This window comes from Lepidochelys kempii, chromosome 3 (genome assembly GCF_965140285.1).
Source record: "Lepidochelys kempii isolate rLepKem1 chromosome 3, rLepKem1.hap1, whole genome shotgun sequence".
In the NCBI taxonomy this organism is placed as follows: Eukaryota; Metazoa; Chordata; order Testudines; family Cheloniidae; genus Lepidochelys; species Lepidochelys kempii.
In genome coordinates this window covers 158709452-158729493 of record NC_136382.1, presented here as the reverse complement: position 1 = coordinate 158729493, position 20042 = coordinate 158709452, and the positions used below count along the sequence as shown (strand labels likewise).

General features: G+C 44.9%; 1 protein-coding gene and 1 long non-coding RNA gene across 2 annotated transcripts in view; both read right to left on the bottom strand.

Moving 5' to 3' along the window:
* The window catches only part of PARP1 (poly(ADP-ribose) polymerase 1), a 53632-nt gene extending 49867 nt beyond the window's left edge, over positions 1 to 3765 (bottom strand). The window contains exon 1 of the mRNA XM_073338698.2: positions 3490 to 3765. Coding sequence (XP_073194799.1) covers positions 3490 to 3609 — 120 coding nt within the window. The 5' untranslated portion in view covers positions 3610 to 3765. The remainder of the gene's footprint in view (positions 1 to 3489) is intronic.
* LOC140909435 (uncharacterized) lies at positions 2531 to 3408 on the bottom strand. The gene is made up of 2 exons (XR_012158209.1): positions 2966 to 3408; positions 2531 to 2716 (listed from the first exon to the last, which is right to left on the bottom strand). It is a non-coding gene; the product is annotated as an uncharacterized LOC140909435 (long non-coding RNA).
* Positions 3766 to 20042: the final 16277 nt, after the last annotated feature.

The window sequence follows — 20042 nt, the reverse complement described above, 5'->3', positions numbered from 1 at the left end:
CTCAAATAAATTGGTTAGTCTCTAAGGTGCCACAAGTACTCCTTTTCTTTTTAAGAAAAGTTTGTAAATGAGTCCAATAGTTCATGGATTAGGGACCCAACCTTATAGGGTTCCAGCAGCTTCTGTATACATTATTTAGGTTAATCTTTCTATCTACCCAATGAGACTCAGTGCTCAGTCGAGAAGATACCATCAGAGATGCTTAGTTTTGCAGTTCTCAAACTGTGGAGTTGTGTCTTCAGAGATAACATACTTGTTAAACAGCAAAAATGTTTTTAAATAAATAATATAATATATAAAGGTGAGAAATAACAGACCTCAACCCTACTGTCCCTCTGCAAATTTGTGTACACAGTGTCAATCCCTTACCTCTCTCTAAAAGTGCAAAGTTTCAAAAACTTTAATGAATAGAAGATTGTTAGGTGCGGAATAGATCTGGACAAGGAGAAGAAGTCTGGAGATAAATGTGAGAAGAGAGGGATAGGCAGCAGAAACAAAAGTGAAACTGTTTGAGCAGCATACTCCAGAAGTCTTGAGGTCTTTCTGAGTGTAGCCTTCATTGATTTGAGATCTACCATACCATTTTCTCACTAGAAGGAAAAACCTGTAATGGCAGCAGGCCGTAAAAGAGACCCAGTTTGGGAACATTTTAATGAAGTTCCTCTACCTGTGGGTAAGACAGGCATGCGAGCAAAATGCAAACAGTGCAACACAGAAATGCAAGGCCTGGTAGCCCAAATGAAACAACATCATGAGAAGTGTTCCCTCTCAGGAGGAAGCTGCATTGAAATGATGAAAGGATCATGTCTGAACATGCAGGATCTTCAGGTTGGTAACAACCAACAAGAATGCACTCTTATGTAGAAATCCATGATTAAATCGAGTCATGATTTAAATCAATTTGATTTAAACCAAATCCACCTTGTCTGGCACATAAATATCTCAAAACACCAGCTACAACAGTGCCATGTGAACACCTGTTCTCACTTTCAGGTGACATTGTAAACAAGAAGCAGGCAGCATTAGCTCCTGCAAATTGTAACCAACCTTGTTTGTCTGAGTGATTGGCTGACCAAGGAGTAGGACTGAGTGGACTTCTATGCTCTTAAAGTTTTACATTGTTTTATTTCAGAATGCAGTTTTTTTAAAAAAACAATTCTACATTTGTAAGTTCAACTTTCATGATAAAGAGATTGCACTACAGTACTTGTATGAGGTGAATTGAAAAATCTTTTTTGTTTGTTTTTTACAGTGCAAATATTTGTAATAAAGATATAAAATGAGCACTATACACATTGTATTTTGTGTTGTAATTGAAATTAATATACTTGAAAATGTAGTAAACATCCAAAAATATTTAAAATAAATGGTATTCTATTGTTAACAGCGTGATTAATCGTGATTAATTTTTTTCATCACTTGACAGCCCTTATAATATGTATTCCTCCTGCCTGTGTGGACTGAAAAAAAGTCATGAGGCATCATAAGCACATTTTAACCTTGGTAAATGCCTCTCTCTCTCTGTACTAGCACTTTGGTAGACTAGGCATCAGCTGCCACTAGTGTTTTCATCATCACTAAACTCCTCCAACCAAGACTAGAGGAGGCAGTGCTTATAATACTAGTACTGTACTGGGCCTACGCTTGCCCTACACTAAAAGTCGTAGGCTAGAAGCCCTAAGCTAAAACTTCTTTATCCAACAGGTTTCTTTCCTTTCCAGACAGGTAAGGAGCAATGTTCTATAAGGCAGCGGAGGGCAAGCCATATTTAAACATGGTTATGTTTAAAAGTACAGACAGGGTCTGAGATGAAAGGCTGGTTACATATTTTGTTTTATTTTTTTTTTAAACCACGCTAGTCAAACACAAGTTTCCCTGAACACCACACTTTTCATCAGACCATGGGGAAAAGCAGAGCAAAGTGTGAGAATGCACTGCTAGGGTGGCGATACAGACTTCATTAAAAATGCAGAGATGGGGGAGCCAGGGCATGGAGATGCAAGCTGCCACTATAAATAGGTTAAACTCATCCACAGATTGTCAGGAGGGAAGATTTAGGCCAGTAACAAACAACATTGTCAAACACATACATTAAGCTGCCCAGGAAAAGGAAAGAATGTAAGTGAAAAAACCTCCACAGCTCTTCAGGAGACTGAGCTTACACTTCAACTGTATGCATCGTTTTGATCTCCAGCCCTCCCCATCTCCAATTATTTGTCTCCACATAAATGTCTCCAAGCTGCAGACTGAGGTAAACAGAGCATTGTAATGTGTTCAGCAAATGATAAGCAACTCACAAAATAATAATATTGAGGGGAAAAGGACAAATATTGCCCAGTCAGGAAGTTAACGAACAGTTAAGTGTCCAGGATCACATGGACTGTGAGAACAAGGGATAGAATTTCTATTGCTTTCCCCCAACTCAATAAATCACATCTTCCTGCGAAATCTGCTAACAAATTCAATTTAACTAATTCAATTCAAACAAACAGGGCGATGAAATTAAAATGGAAGCCATCTAGTACACAACTTAAGGTTTTCTTTGTTTTATTCCATCAAACAGCCACAGCAAAATAAAGCTGTGACAACGCAATAATCTGCGAGATTTTAACATGCTGTCTGCCTTTCATATTGCATTGCATTCTTGCTCCTTTCAGCCGATGCACTTCGAATGCACCCTTGTAAGGGTAGTGGGAAATCAAGTCATTTCTTCTGCCTGATGACAAATTTCAGAGTAGCAGCCGTGTTAGTTAGTATCCGCAAAAAGAACAGGAGGACTTGCGGCACCTCAGAGACTAACCAATTTATTTGAGCAGAAGCTTTCGTGAGCAGAAGCTTTCATATCGGACGCTTATGCTCAAACAAACGTGCTAGTCTCTAAGGTGCCACAAATCCTCCTGTTCTTTTTTCTGCCCGATGTGCACAGAGCACAACATCCCACCACATCAGCGCCCCCTCTCCTTACGAGCACAGGGGGCTTCACGCGAGCTTGCAAGCAAACGCAGGCCCGCACACACGCTACCGACTCCCCGCACTTGAGCGACCTGCCGCAACTCCGCCGGAGTCGAGTCGGAATTCCCTCCGGCACCGCCCCCCCGCACAACCACCCAGGGAGCCGCCATCTGGCCCGCGGGCACAAATCCCGGCCACAACGACGGCGGGGGCCAACGCGGGGCGACCGAGCCGGCTGGGAACCCGCACGAGCCCCGCCCCGCCCCCGCGGCCGGAGCTGCCCAGCGCCGCGCCGGGGAGGGCCAGCCCCGCGTGCCGCGAAGAGCTGCGCTGGCCCGGCGCGTGCCGCACCCGGGGCGCTCTGCAGCCCGCGCGGCCCGGACGGGCGAATGGGGCGGGCCCCGCGCCCCCGGCGGAAAGCGGCACGCGGCGGCCGGGGCTGCGCGCGCCCTCCCCCCCCCCGGGAGCTGCCAGGCAGGCGGCGCGGCAGCCGCGGGGCCCGTGGGCGGGGCCGGCTCCCCTGTGCCCACGCGGTACCTGCACCATGATGGCCAGGCGCAGCGAGTCCTTGGCGATGCTCTCCCCGCATTTCTTGCAGGAGGCGCGGCCGCTCTTGGCGTACTCGGCCCGGTACAGCTTGTCCGCCGGCTCCGCCATGGCGGCCGGGGGCGCGGGCAGCGCAGCAGCGACAGCAGCGCCCAGAGACAGAGACACCGACCGACCGACCGCCCGCCCGCGCGCGCGAGCCGAGTGCCGCGCGATCCACCCGGGCTCAGCCCAGCCGCCCGAGCCGCCGTTCGGCGATCGATTGAGGCTGCCTGGCGGGGCTCGGGGCGTTCCGGCTCGCTACGGTGTATCAATGGGAGGAAGGACGTAGCCGGAGGCGGGCGGGGGAAGAGAGGGTGTCACGTGGCGTCCCCTGCCCGAGCCGCGCTGTATAGTAGGGGGAGGGCGGCCCCCCGCATATACCGCTCCTTGGCGGCGCTGCTGGGCGAGTCTCTGCAGTCCAGGGGCACCTAAGGGTGGGGAACGTCTGCTGGCATCTAGTGAGGCATCGGTCAGGTCAGCCCATTGCCTGCTTGTTCACTTCCAGGCTCTAGAGAGGTTTAACCTTGACGTTAAAGCGGCTGAGGCGCTTTATACCCTTATCTTCTAGACCACTGCATAGTTGTGCCATTATAACTGTCCCAGGAAGCCCCTCTTGGGGTAAAACTCACAGGAGGAGGAAAATTGCACTGGGTTCCAGAGAGGTCCTTCTACACCTTACCAGCCCCACTGTCCTCATTATCCCACAGGAGACCAGTGGCATCCACATCACAGCTTTGTGCCTCTACATGGGTGGCTTTAGGGAACCAAAACCCCTCTCCCAGCTCCCTGCCAGCATGGTCCCAATGGCTACAGCTGTTCCCCCATTCCTCTTAAAGGGGGAGTTAATACAGTTTCTCTGAAACTCATCAGAGCCAGAAAGCAAGTTGGATGGAATATGTGTGTCCTAGGATCTGGCGTGACCCATCTGCCCACACATTCTCAGCTTTCTTTCCCCATATGGAACCTAAACCACAGAGAGCCCTCTCCGAGCTGCCCCAGGGTGGTGGTGTTTCGATGTTAACCGCCACAGATTTCAGGGGAGATCTGCAGGTAGCAAAGCACTTCTGTCCATATATCTCAGGAGCATAATCTGACCCTGTGTGATCTCTATGTGTGTAAATGCCAGACTAGATCACAGAAAGTCACTTGAGTGCAGATGTGAATGGACAAAATCCTGTAGTTTCTGCTGACTTGTACGACAGGTCTTTCAGTTTAGCTCAGGTAGTGTCCACTTGCAATATAGTGGCTCTGTAGTGAATGCACAGATCATCCTTATCCTTCTGGGCACAGACTATAATCTTAGCATTCTCCCTAATTAACAAGGTTGCTGAAGCTCCCAGGTTTGATCTCTGTTGTAGACACCTGCATGTACAGTCAATGTGGAACTATAGTTAATTAGGTCAATATGTAACTTACATAACTTGCTGTAAATTCCACCGTGACTGAGATCATTACAGAAGAATCCCAATGTCATGAACTAACTGGGCATTGCAGAGCGGTGTTCAAAGAATCAGAAAGTTCAAAAAATTGAACATTTAAAAATTACAGTAGGTACAGTGCGTAACTTAATGTGCAAATCATTCAGTGACAATGTACATAGTGAATGGTAACAAATGTATGCAGTGTATCTTACAATCTTATATGAACATAGTGTACCTGTAGCCACTGGTGAAAAAATACACTTCTGTTCTGAGTGCACATGCGTTCTACTCACTGCCAAGTACATATGTGTAGCTTCTTGATCGAGGGATACAGTTTTTTTTCCCCCAGGAAAAATGATTTATGCAACTGGTTGTTCATAACATCAGTGTCGTAAAATCGGGATTCTACTGCAGAACTTTGCTGCTGAAGTAAAATTTATATACGATTTCTGCCCTTCACACTACACTACAGCATTATTTTATTAAATATCCCTAAGCTTTACGTCACAGAAACCTGATATGACACTGTATGTTCAGTATACTTCTGGGAAGGGAGTCAGTTGCCAAAGGTGCAGAAACATGATTTTAGCTGATAAGGTGACCTATATTTAGTAGATATTGACCTATTTACCAAGAACTTTACACAAGAAGCAAATTCCAGAATGCGTATATTATGGAAAAGAGGAAACAATGTCATTTGGTATTCATCCAACACCCAGGAGATATACAGGACTGCTGCAGAGTCAAAATGCTGCAGAGTCTAAGATGCTTCAGTAACAAAATAAAAAGATATGGGGTTTCAAAAGCACCTCTCCAACCATTGATTGCTTTGTGATCTGAGAAGATGACAACATAGCTTGTAAAGCTGCAGGCATAGCCATAAAATCCGGGAGCTGCCAAAAGGGCCATTACTTCAAGTTATGTGTGTACACGTCAGCAGTTTCCATCCTTTGGGTCATCAGCAGTTATCAGCTCTCATTCTCCGCTCTCTAGCACAAACGCAGATTTGCCTAGTTACTTGCAACTGGTTGCTCATCAGATGCTAAGTGTGTCTTATAAGTCATGGCACTCTTCCTTTAAAGAAGAGCAGAGCCTAGTTCTTCTCTTGAAGCACAATGGCAAATAACATACAAATGTTCAGGAAGTAACTGAGAAGGACCATCTGTAAGTGGTTTGTGTCACGGTTTCAGAGTAACTGTACCTGTATTCCCCTCTCTATGATTCCGCGAGGGCACCCACTTAAAGTTTCCAGCTCCTAGTTGTCACCTGTCTTGGGTGGAGACCCATGTCTCTCTCCCTTCTCACCAGGGGTTTTAAGGCTGCACAGTTCCCTGCCTACATTGTGATATCCCCAACAAACCAGCCTGCCTAAAAGCCAGCACCTGTGCTTTGCTTTCTCTCCAAGGGCTGTGAACAGCATATTGCCAGCAGTTACAAGTTAACACAGCTCCTTCTAAACAAGTACATGTGTTCTTAAGGTAAAAGCATTACATATAAAACATATAATAAAATATTCCATATGCATGCTAAAAGCTTCCCAGAAGTCATGCATCAGTCTTATGGGGCCCTTAGTAGGCCAAAGTCTTTCCAACCCTTCTGTAAGAGGTGGGGCCTCCTTGGACAGAAGGTCCTGTCCACTTGGTGGATGAGAAAGAAGGCCCTGAGCCAGTTAAACCTAGCCTTTTGATATCAAAGGCCCTTGCTTTGTCTATTGGTCTCAGGAAAACCCAGCTAGAACCAGTACATGTAAACCTCCCCAGGGTGTGGCACCTCTCTAGAGGTGTTTACAATCTAAGTGATTCACCTTAATTGTCTCCCCACTGTTTTTGGTTCCTGGAGGACCTGTGATAACTCTCCTTCCTGGAGTTACATACAATCCCTGGGCCACAAAGATACATACATTTAATACAATATGGTCTCCAAAGATATTACATGTGGTTGCAATATCTATCACAGCTTGAACAGAAGGGTCAGGATAGGTGAATAGATGCAGTGGGGACTTGGAGCTCAAGATATATTTGTGGTACCGTGGACCAAGAGCAGGCAGAATAAAGCTCTGAGGACAGGAAAGGTACAGTCTCCCAGTGGATGGGAATGCTAGTAAGCAGGTGCTCTAGGAGCAACCGTGGGAGCATGGCAGGCAACAGATGAAAGCTCCCCAGCAGCTCTGGGGACATTATTGGTTCTGTGGGTGGAAGATCTGAGGTGCAAGCACTCTGGGGCCATCATTGATGCAGTAGGCAGACAACAGATGGAAGTTCTGGGGAGTGGGAGCTCTGAGAACAGCAGTGGTGTTGTAGGCAGGCAGCAGAATGGAGAAACAGCCACCTAGGAAGAACAAGATATTTATTTTTTCCTGTTTATTCATGGCACTGGAGGTGGTGAGGCAAAGTCAAATTTGGAGGGGAGCAGTGCCCTCTACCTCTACCAAGAAGGTATATGCTGCCAACTCATTCAGATGCTATTTATGCGTCATTCAGACCTGTCTCAGAATATGGTCTGACAATGGCAGCTGCAGCATGAGTGAGAATTTTATGTGGTGGCTGTGGATTGCTCAGAGCTTGTCTACATTTGAAATGCTACAGCAGCACCGCTGCACCGCTTCAGTGTAGACGCTGCCTACACCAATGGGAGGGCTTCTTCCATCGCTGTAGATATTGCACCTTCCCGAGAGGCAATAGCTAGGTCAACAGAAGAATTCTTTTGTCAATTTAGTAGTGTCTACACTGTGGGTTAGGTTGGCTTAACTATGCTGCTCAGGAGTGTGGATTTTTCACACCCCAAGGGATTTAGTTAATCTGATTTAATTTTCTAGTGTAGACCAGGTTTCAGTAACCAAGCCAAAATATACTGTTACAGTAAACTGGAGAAATCCATTATTTCACAGGTTTGTCTGCTAACAGCAATAGTGAATTTTGCTCATAATCTTTATGCGTTATTTGTGTTCAAGTGCTGAAAGAAAAATAAAAAGACCAGTCAATATATATATAAATCCAAAAGAACAACTGTCATCTTCTTTATCCCAGCTTCTGATCAGAAACAAATACAGACTAGAAACAATAGAAGGAGATTCTGGGCATATTAGCTTGTAAAGCCAGACATTACAGATCTTGATGAGTCCATAAGCAGGTCTTTACTCTGGGAAATGTCATTACATAACAATAATACATTTGTTTGCTGTATTGTTGTGGTTGTGTTGCTCCCAGGATATGAGAGAGACAGGGTAGACAAGTGGTGGAAGGTACAAGCTTTCAAACTTCACAGATCTCTTATTCAGATTTGGGGAAGGAAACCAGTGTGTCTGAGCTAAATACAAATTGGGACAGACTGTTAAACACAAGGAGTTAACACATGCTGTGGGAGACCACTTAAAATTAAGTGGTCAATTCAGGGTTAGCAGGCAGTGGGATGTGTTACGAATTGTTGTAATGAGCCATAAATCCAGAATCTCTGTTGACACATTTGTTGCTGGCCAAGCTGTTTGAGTCCTGCTGGTGTTCTATATATGGTATCAGATGAATTCAGATGGTATCAGATGGATATGGTATCACTTGCATCCGATGAAGTGAGCTGTAGCTCACGAAAGCTCATGCTCAAATAAATTGGTTAGTCTCTAAGGTGCCACAAGTCCTCCTTTTCTTTTTATATATGGTATGAATGGATGATTAGTAACAAAATGGTACTTGAGAATAGCTAACCTCAAGCTGTTACCTTTCATCTGTTAATGTTTGGAGATTAACTACACAAACTTCCACTAGGAGTGCCCAAACTGTGGCCCAAACACTTTCCCCACAGTCTGAAAATCCATATAACTGCAGGGTTATATGATCAACAAGTTTAGTGTTGATGAACTCAGCTAAGAAGCAAGTCTAGGCCTCCATCAAGGAAGATACTCCATCAAGCAAATATTAGGGTCACAGGGAGAGCTGGTTCGGAAGCAGGGAGAGAGTGTGTGTGTTTGTAGAAAGGAGAATTTCAACACAATTTTGTAGAAGTTTCACCCCTTATTTTCAAAATTTTGATTATTCAAAATAGGTTGCTGAAGTATAGAGCTGGTCAAGGAATAAGAGCTGGTCGAGAAATAATTTGTGGAAATGTTACTGAAATTTTTCTAGACTTTGTTTCAAATTTTGAATTAAAAAATTTGAGGAATTTCAACCAACTGTAACTGTGGCTCATTGAAATCAATGACAAAGAACCCAGTGACTTTAATGGTGCAGCACCAGGACCTTGTTTTGATAGAATTTTATGTATATTTTCAAAGGCAATTTTGGTGCAGTGGCCATTGGCACTGCCATGCCTGAGCAATGCAATCTTTTTCCTCTCTAGAAGTCTGGAATGCTCTAAACAAGAGACATGTTACAATTTCTGTAGGAGACCTAAAAAAATGTAGGTATGTAAATTCTGGTAAATTCTTGCATGCAAACTCTGATAAAATTTATCATTGACTTGCTAAGGAAGTAGGGCTCAGTTTAATGCCTACAGTTTAATGCCAAGTTCCATGACATTTTTTCCCATCTGTGTAACTCCTTTTATTCAAAAGGATCCTCAAGAACTTCAGAAGCTCTGTACAGAGACAGGCAGTGTGGTCACGTAGCTTGAGCCAGGAACTAGTGACTGACACTGACTCTAGGTTGACCAGATGTACCGTTTTTAAAGGGACAGTCCCAATATTCCGGATTTTGTCTTATATAGGTGCCTATTACTCCCCACCTCCATCCCAATTTTTCATGCTGGGATGAAGTCACCCTATCTAGTCTAGGCTATCTAGTCACCCTAATTTACTCCCTCCATGGCCTTCTGCAAGTCACTTAATCTATCCATCTAAATTTCCACATCATCAAATGGGGACGATATTTGCCTGCCGCTTAGGAGTACTGTACGGATTAGTTAGTTGGTGTCTGTACTGTGCTCTGAAGTAAATGCTGAAAGTATTATATAGAAAAGAATGGCATCACCTGCTGGTGAAATTTAAAAGCTGATTAGTTGCACATAGCAACAGTATCCAACAGCAGGGCAGGAAGTGAAAACTATAGGCTATGTCTACCCTACCGCGGTAAGTCGACCTATGCTACGCAACTCCAGCTACCTTAGGTCAAGTTACCGCAGGGTCTACACCGCGGGGGGTTGACGGGAGAAAATCTCCTGTCGACTTACCTTACTCTTCTCGTCAGGGGTAGAGTACAGGGGTCACACTGGAGAGTGATCTGCAGTCAATTTAGCGGGTCTTTATTAGACCCACTAAATCAACTGCCAGTGGATCGACGTCAGAGGGTCGATCCCCGCGGTAGTGTAGACCTGCCCTATGATTTGCAATTGAAATGGTAAGTATGGTGAGAATGTAGTCACCCACACACGTGCTCACCCCTGCTGTGTAAACACCCATGGGATGGAGGTTTAGATGGTGGAGTGGGTGGGAGGAAGAACAGAAAATTTCAGGATATGGTTTGCTGTCTCCTGTTGGGTAGAAGGAATCTATGGGCTAGTCTTCATTACAAGCGCTATAGCGGCGCAGCTGCACCGAGAAGCTCTCCCACTGACATAGCACTGTCCACACTGGTGCTTAGGTTGGTGTAACTGAGGGCTTGTCTACACTGGCACTTTACACCTCTGCAACTTTCTCACTCAGGGGTGTGAATAAACACCCCCCTGAGTGCAGCAAGTTTCAGCGCTGTAAAGCGCTGGTGTAGACAGTGCACCAGTGCTGGGAGCCATGGAGGTGGGTTTTTTTAGAGCGCTGGGAGAGCTTAGGGGTGGCTTAGGGCTTGTCTACACTGGCAGCGTTAAAGCACTGCTGCAGCATCAATTCGAGTAGCACCGTGGGATCAGAGGAAGAACATATAGTCCAAGGTTTTAAAATATGCCCCCAAACTTTGTATCCTCCTTCTCTGAGGAATTCAGACGTTCAACAGAAATACAGGCAGCATCTTAAGAACAGGATCTAACACAAAATGTTATTTAATTTTATTATATTTACGCAGAACCCTGCTCTTATGAGTGAGTGGTTATATGAATCATTTTTCCTGATAGGGAAAAGAAAATCTTATCCATCGATCAACAAGGTACATGCATGTATACTTGAGCAGAGGACAGGCACACTCAAAACATGGGTGTATTATTTCACCAGTGGCTACAGGAACACTGTGTTCACACAAACAGACAAGACTGTAAGAGGCACATTGAACATTTGTTACCATTCATTCGTTATGTACGTTATCATTGAATGATTAACAAATTAATGTATGCACCGTACCTGTTGTAATTTGGAGATGTTAAATTTCATGGACTCCTCATTCCCCAGTTCATAAAAATCGGTGTTCAACTGTATTCATTAGCACAGATAATTTTTGATACTAGCATATTTTGAATATTCTATATTTAGGTAGGAAAAAGATTACATTGTTATCCACTAGATGGCCCTATCTACACACAAACTAAGTCTCATTCATGTGTATGATAGGATTCATAGGAAAGAGAGATGGAAAAGACCCACCAGGAGCCAGAGCAGGATTGTCCCCTATAGTGTATTCCCCATGGCTTTTGTCCTATCTAGCTTTAAGTGTGTCAAGCTATGAGGCTTTCACCACATCCTTTGGGAAATTATTCCAGAGTCTAACGGTGCCTTCTTGCAATTTCAAGGAGTGTGACACCATCTCACTCCTGAGGCACTTCGAACAGAGAAGTAAACCAGAAAAGAGTAAGGTTTCAATCCTCTGAAAATACTCTGTTGTGTCTTCTCTAGACACCGTAGGGCTGCCAGTCAGTGCGAAGCTCATTGTTATAATTAGTGCTTCCCGCAACTCCATGGCCATTGTCTCTCTGAAGACATGCAGCATTATGTAAAGGACTGAGCACAGGACAAGCCGCCAGGTTCTCATCCTATTGTTATTCAAGATAATTAGCTCAAATCTAGCTTGGGTATGTGTACATGTGCTGCGATCACACCTGTAATTGCAGTGTAGCCATACCAGCTGATGCTCAGGGCTTGTCTACACTGGTACTTTACAGCGCTGCAACTGTCTCGCTCAGGGGTGTGAAAATATACACCTCTGAGCACTGCAAGTTTCAGTGCTGTAAATTGCCAGTGTAGACAGTGCACCAGTGCTGGGAGCTCTTCCCCTCGTGGAGGTGGGTTTTTTATAGCTCTCTCCCAGCGCTACGCTGCAACTACACAGCCACGTTGCTAGTGAAGACGTGCCCTTAGTTATACCCGCACTGGTAAAGTTACACTGCTGTAGTTATACCAGTATAACTCCATGTTTGGACACACTAATTCTGGAATAAGTCACTTTCAAAGTGACAAACTAAACTGGGAAAGGGCCCTTTTATCCTGGAATAAGCGTGTCCACATGGGGAGTTACAGCAGTATAACTATAGCACTTTAAGTTCACACCCATGTCTATATTAGGGGTGCTACACTGGCATGGCTAGGGCAGCTGTAGTATAGATGCAGTCTGCAGTGACAGAGGGGATTTTTCTCTCTCTGTAGCAACTCCACCTCCCCAAGTGACAGTAGCTATGTCACTGGAAGCATTCTTCCATCAGCCTAGCTGCATCTACACCAGGATTTAAGTCAACATACGTACAGTGCTTAGGAGTATAGATTTTTCAGACCCCTGAGCACTGTAACTACGTCAACTTAAGTTTTAACTGTAGACCATATCTTATACTGGTATAACAGCATTGTAGGCAGTTTTTTCATTGGATTGCGGGATACCTTCTGGAGGCCAGGGGAATTATGGGACAAGGGTCAAACTCCCATAATCCCTCCTATTGTATCCTGTTGGTTTGAATGAGAGGAGAATCAGGCCCCAACAGGCCGTTAGTAAACAACAGTGGCTTTTCTTAATGACACAAAGCTCAGCCCTTCCACTTGTGCTGTACAGACAGTGTCTTCAGAGTCATAGCAACCAGGCTCTGCCAGGGTGCTTTGGGGCTCAAGTTATGATGTGGGGAAAGAGGCCTTCCGCCAGCATTTCCACCCAGCTGAGCATCTGATAGAAGTGAGACATTTACTGCTTGTAACCCGAAGGAGCGTCAGAACTGTTCTCTCTTATGCCTGGATGAGTCACTGGAGAAGACTTTCCCTTACCTACCCTTTCGTCTTAGGTAGCTTGACAGGTCCCTGGTTGAGATTTTTTTAAATATAAACTCATTTTAGTGGGAGGATCAAATGAGTTCACTGACAAGTTATCCTCTCTTTGCTGCTGCCTCATTCTCTCTCTCAGCCCTCGCAGTACCATGGATTTTGCAGGCAGTGCCACCAATTCGGCGTTTAACAGTAGACAGCAGCCACCGAGGGCCTGATCCTGACTTCTTTACTCATGGGAATAGTCTGAATGATCTCAGTGGGACTACTCCTGTGAGTAAGGGTTGTATAATTGGGGCCTTTAATCTACTGGTGATGAACTGGGGCTGGGTGTGTACTACCACACTTAAATGTCTATATTTAGTTTGATTTGTACACTTAATAAACTGGTGCACCTGTCCTCACTCTGGGAGGACCTGGACTCTAAAACTATGATAAAAAATACACTCTTCTAGTAGCCTCTCCTGAAAAGAATGTAAGTCGGACTTACATGATGCTCAGGCTTTTTGTTGACCCTTTGGACGGGGTGAATTTGAACCTTAAGAATAGACTTCACCCTCCCCAATTACTGGAAATTCTGCATTTACAGACCAGCTCAGAAAGCTCCAAGAAACAGCTCTGACAGCTCCTCCCGCCAGCAGCCTGTTTCTTTCAGTCTTCCTGATGTTGGGGGAGGAAGACGTTGGAAGAGATGGAGTTGGAGGTGGGTGGTGTGGGTGCAAAAGCATCTCAAATTTCTCGACTGAAGGCTTAACCCTGCAGTCTGGGTTGAGCAGGTTCACTGATGATGTAAACGGTGGCGTCAGTTACACATCCAGGGTGGGGGGATGATTGTGCAGCCTCTGAGTACAAGCAATTTCCATTGCAGTCAATAACACCGGCTCAAGCAAAGCTAGCTCTGACGTTCCCCTTTGGTGTTATCTGGACCAGTGATCTGCTAGGTAACTCCAGTCCTTGACTCTGGGAGCCAGCTTTACCCTGCTCTGCTGTGAGAACCCCCACTCCTGGGCTGTTCACGCACAGCCTCTAGCATGTAAGGTACTCCTTGGATTGTGCAACCGAGTGACACTAGTCAATATCTCCAGCCCCAGACACAACCCTAGGAACCTCCGTCTTGCAATGTCCGGTATGCCCACTGGATGCAGCAAGCTTATATGAGCTCATCAATTTAACAAAAAATTGATATGTACCAGGCTTGTTATCCCAAGGGGAGTCTCTGACACTCTTCAAACCAAACACACTGCTTCAGGTAGAACAAACAAATTTATTAACTACAAAGATAGATTTAAGTGATATTAAGTGATAGGCAAAAGGTCAGAGTTAGTTACCAAAAGAAATACAATATAAGCATGCAGTCTAAACTCTCAATCCTATTAGACTGGGCAGCAATTAGATTAAGCAGTTTTTCTCACCCCAGTAGATATTGCAGTCCTTAATATACAGGTTTGTTCCTTAAACCTGGGCCAATCTCCTCTGTTGGAGTCTTGTCTTCTTCTCAGAGTAGCAGCCGTGTTAGTCTGTATCCACAAAAAGAAAAGGAGTACTTGTGGCACCTTAGAGACTAACAAATTTATTTGAGCATAAGCTTTCCAAGCCGATGAAGTGAGCTGTAGCTCACAAAAGCTTATGCTCAAATAAATTTGTTAATCTCTAAGATGCCACAAGTACTCCTTTTCTTTTTGTCTTCTTCTCAGTGTCTTAGATACTTGCAGAGAAGGTGGGGGCAGGAGAAGGGCCACGTATGTGTCCATTCTCTCTGTTTTATACCCTCAGTCCATGTGCTTGGGGAGTACAAGTCTAGGCATGTGTGGGGGGCATTGCTGAGTCTCTCCAAGCAAGGTTGAGCAATTCCCCTGATGTGGCCTCATGCAGATGAGTCATTGCATTGTAGCTCCCTTGCTGGACAATGGCTGTTGATGGGTTGTTTGACCCCTGGGGCCCAGGCGTTAGTTACTTTCCTTGCTGTTGCCTCTGGGGAGCTAATATCTGGGTGATTCCCCAATTTACAGCATGTTTTAGTGACAATCATACAACACAATTTTCATAACTTCATATGCATTAATGATACACATATATGGATAGCAAAATGATTTTCAGAAGATCATAACCTTTCCCCTGATACCTTACAAGGCATGCTTTATATGTAAGATCACGATTATATGAAAATGAGGAATATGGGGGTTACAGTATGCTCCCCCAGGGTATAGAATGTCACACTATCACGCTTCTAAGCCTCTCCCTTTCCATAGCACTAATCCCCTCATGATCTTTAATCACCAATGAAGTAGGGAGGTGCTATTATCCCCATTTTACATGTTTGGGAGCTGAGGCACACATAGGCAGAGGGACATTCAATGAAATTAAAAGGTGGGGAATTAAAAATTGATTGGGTGAAAAAATGTTTCCTTCTCTATATAATTAACCCTTGAAACTCACTGCCACAGGCAGCAACTGAGACCAAGAATTTAAGATTAAAAAAGGGATTGGACACGTATATCAAGATTATCTAGAGTTACAAATTTTGGATGGGATTAAACCTTGTGCTTCTGGGTTTAAGAAGCTCTAACCATTAGAGATCAGGATGAGACCTAATAGAGGAATGGATCATCCCACCTCTGCTTTCTTAAGTCTTCCTCTGAAGCTGGCCACTGTCAGAGATGGAATACTAGACTTTAGGGCTGATGCAGTCTGGTTTCCTATAACTTGCCCAAGGTCACACAGAGCGGGAAATTGAACCTGGTTCTCCCAGCTCTCAAGCTAGCCATTGTACCATCCTTCAGTTAGAACTACAGCACTAGGACCCACAAAAAAGGAAATGAACTTCATCTCTGGCAAGCCTTAAGTTTTGTGTGGACTCTACCCAATGTCCTGTGAGCCTCAACATTGGGAAACCAAAGCTCAACCAATTCTTTCTGCTCGTGACACTCCTTAAGCATTGGTGTCCCTCTTCACCACCCGCAATGTGGCCTCTAATGACCCCTTGTGTGGATGCCACTAGTAAAAAAAATAATCAATACGAATGAGGGAGCAGCAGCATGGAAACATATTTGCAAGCTTGAATCAGGAGAAGAGAGGAGAGAGAATAAGAAATATTCAGTTTCTCAAATATACATAAAGCCAGGATCAGAAGCTGAGAAGGGGAGTTAACATTAGAGATTGTCCTGAAACTAATCCCCAGATCCACTCTCAGATCAGACTTCTCTCCAAGATGAGCCAAAACCAATCACTGAATCATGGTCAGGGGCACATCTCTGCTCCAGTCCACTATGACTCATTTGCTTTAACTAGCAGATATTGCTAGTGTGCCAGACAATGGGCGTGTACGCTCCAACTGTCTTGGTATTCTTATTTACCCATTGTGGCCACCAAAAGGTACTGGGGGCGGAGGGGCTGGACCTCCGTGAGCACAAGGTATGAAGCAGGGAGAGTCAGTTAGACTTCCATTTCTCTTTCTGAATGTGGTAGGAGAAGAGGTAAGAAGAATGAGCTAGGGCACTAAAGAGAGCAGACAGTCTATCTGATGTCACTATTAATGGTACAATTGATAATGGGCAATGAGTGCACGGGAGGATGGGAAAGGTAAAACTTCCATAGACTACAATGTGCTTTGGATGAAGGACCATGATACTTATATCTACAGACTCCTGCCACTGAAATGCAACCACCTTTAGGATGGGACATTGCAACTTTTTAAACAGTGCTCAGTGAAGCTACAGATGGAATTTAGGGAGGGAGAGCCAAAACCGAGCTCTCTTTGCTTCTGTGTATATTGGCTCTTTTTATCTGGTGAAGGCTGTACTTGATTTTGTTTAATGAATCTCCGCAGTTCTATCCAGGTGAGCAGTGGGAGTGCGATGCTCCCTCAGGACTATGGCTAATCACCTAGAATGTGACTTAATCTCTAATTAGGCTACACTCCACTTCAGCATCATTTATACCAGTTGTTTCCCTGATGAGGAGCTTTGTGATATAGCAGACAGCATAATTCTCCTCACTTTACTTCACTTTCAAGCTATTTCATTCTAAATTGCCTTTAAAAGTGACCACGATTTGGACCCAGAAACCTAGAGGCTTATTCCCCCCCCCCCCCCCCCGCCATTATCAAAACCAAAAGGTGCTTTCTCTTAAGTTGAGGACTCTATGTAAATATCAAGAGCTCAGCCAGGATTTCCATTATGTACATGAATGTAGAAGAGCTAAATACATACTGCTGGTTTAAACTGATGTAGCTCCATTGAAATAATTTCCTTCATTCCAGAAAATCATGATCTGTTTGCAGGCAAATTGCCAAGGGCAGTGATAAATTTTGCCTTATGAATTAGTTGCCCAGCCTTAGTTATTATACCACCCCCATTCATTTTAAACAAATCTCTATATTTTTATCTTTACAGGGTGCCTGTATTTATGGATTCTTGATAAGAAATCTTAGCATTCCACCGTGACTAATAACGACTAAGGCTTTGCTTAAAGACTAATTGGATTTTGTCCTAAATTCAAAAAAAAGAAAAGAAATAATCTGAGGTTAGCCTTCGCTGCATCTGTCCAGAAATCTGTTAATGAACAGGCCGCTTATTAGTTACCTAAATGTTTATTAAAGGGCCTAACTTTAGACATGCAAGTTTAAAAATTTACTCTTGAGTGATTTGCACAAGAACACACAGTAGGACAGTGGGGAAATTGGAAATAGAACCCAGGAATCCTGATCCCTCCTCTTCTGCTCTAACCACTAGACAATGCCTATCCAGATATATATTCCAGTACCCCTGTAATTAAAGCACATGCTATGCAACACAAATGCAATATAAAATTATTTTCCATTCAAATGATACATAAAGCATTTTAGAGAGCTAAATTATGCAACACAGTGAAAATATATGGCATAAATTAGAGAAGAGGGTTATGTAAATACATTGTTTGGTGGATGAATTTTTCTGGACCAGTGGTTCTCAACCTAAATATGTGGCCCAGGGCCCACAATGTGTTACCTGGGCCACAGGCTGAGAACCACAGAGCCCCCTTCCCCTGAGCCCCATCCCACAGACCCCTATGGCCAGTGTCTTCCATCCAGAGACCCCTCCACAGAGTGGGGCCAGGAGCGGAGCCCTGGCTGGGGGGCCAGGTGGCAGGGACACCGGACCCCGCTGTGTAGCAACCACAACCTGCTGGACCCCATGCTGGTCTCTGACAATGACCTGGGCCCCCTGGGGCCAGCATCGCCAACCCCAGAGCCCACGGGGCTGGCCGGCAGCCCCGGACCCTGCCCTGGATCTGGACAGGGTCCCAACACCGATCCTGGACCCTAGATCCCGTGGGGCCAGCCAGCAGCCTGGTCCCCCACCATGTGGGGCCGGCTGGTGACCCTGGACCCTGCCAGCCAGCAGTCTCAGACCCCAGACCCTGTGGGGCCAGGAGCCCTGACCCTGAATCCCGTGGGGCTGCCTGGCAGCCCTGACCCCGGAGCCCTACTGCACCAGGCAGCTGGGAACCAGACTCTGCCACACAGCCGGCAGCCTTGCTAACTGGGCCACAGGTTGAGAACTGCTGCTCTGGACAAAGGCAACCAATATGCCAAATACTACCTTGGATTTACATAGAGCTGCATCCCTGTCTTTCAGAGTGGTAGCCGTGTTAGTCTGTATCAGCAAAAAGAACAAGGAGTACTTGTGGCACCTTAAAGACTAACAAATTTATTTGAGCATAAGCTTTCATGGGCTAAAACCCACTTCATCAGATGCATACAATGGAAAATACAGTAGGAAGAGATAGACAGACAGACAGACACACACACACAAAGAACATGAAAAAAATAGGTGTTGCCATACACACTATAATGAGAGTGATCAATTAAGGTGAGCTATTATCAGCAGGAGAAAAAAACCTTTTGTAGTGATAATCAGGATGGCCCATTTCCTACAGTTGGCAAGAAGGTGAGAGTAACAGTTGGGGGGAGGGGGAAATAAGCATGAGGAAATAGTTTTACTTTGTGCAATGACCGATCCACGCCCATTCTTTATTCAAGCCTAATTTAATGATGTCCAGTTTGCAAATTAATTCCAATTCAGCAGTCTCTCATTGGGGTCTGTTTTTGAAGTTTTTTGTTGTAATATTACGACTTTTAGGTCTGTAATCGAGTGACCAGGGAGATTGAAGTGTTCTCCGACTGGTTTTTGAATGTTATAATTCTTGACATCTGATTTGTGTCCATTTATTCTTTTACGTAGAGACTGTCCAGTCTGACCAATGTACAGGGCAGAGGGGCATTGCTGGCACATGATGGCATATATCACATTGGTAGATGTGCACGTGAACAAGCCTCTGATAGTGTGACTGATGTGATTAGGTCCTGTGATGGTGTCCCCTGAGTAGATATGTGGACACAGTTGGCAATGGGCTTTGTTACAAGGATAGGTTCCTGGGTTAGTGTTTTTGTTGTATGGTGTGTGGTTGCTGGTGAGTATTTGCTTCAGGTTGGGGGGCTATCTGTAAGCCAACATTTTTATGGCTGACTTAGAACAACGCTTCCTCAGCTCTTGTCCTCTAACGCCCCTACTCTACTTGCACTACATTGGTGACATCTTAACCATCTGGACCCATGGACAAGAAGCTCTTGAGGAATTCCACCATGATTTCAACAATTTCCATCCCACCATCAACCTCAGCCTGGACCAGTCCACACAAGAGATCCACTTCCTGGACACTACAGTGCTAATAAGCGATGGTCACATAAACAGCACCCTATATCGGAAACCTACTGACCTCTATACTTACCTACATGCCTCCAGCTTTCATCCAGACCACACGGTCCATTGTCTACAGCCAAGCTTTATGATACAACTGCATTTGCTCCAACCCCTCAGACAGAACTGAGACTCAAAAGAGTTTTCTCTTGTTATGTTGCTTTGTAATGGGTATTAATTGACCATTCTCTCCCCCAAGGGGTATAACCATTTCTGTGAGTGAGACTCAGCAATGTTTATTGGTTTGTTATCATG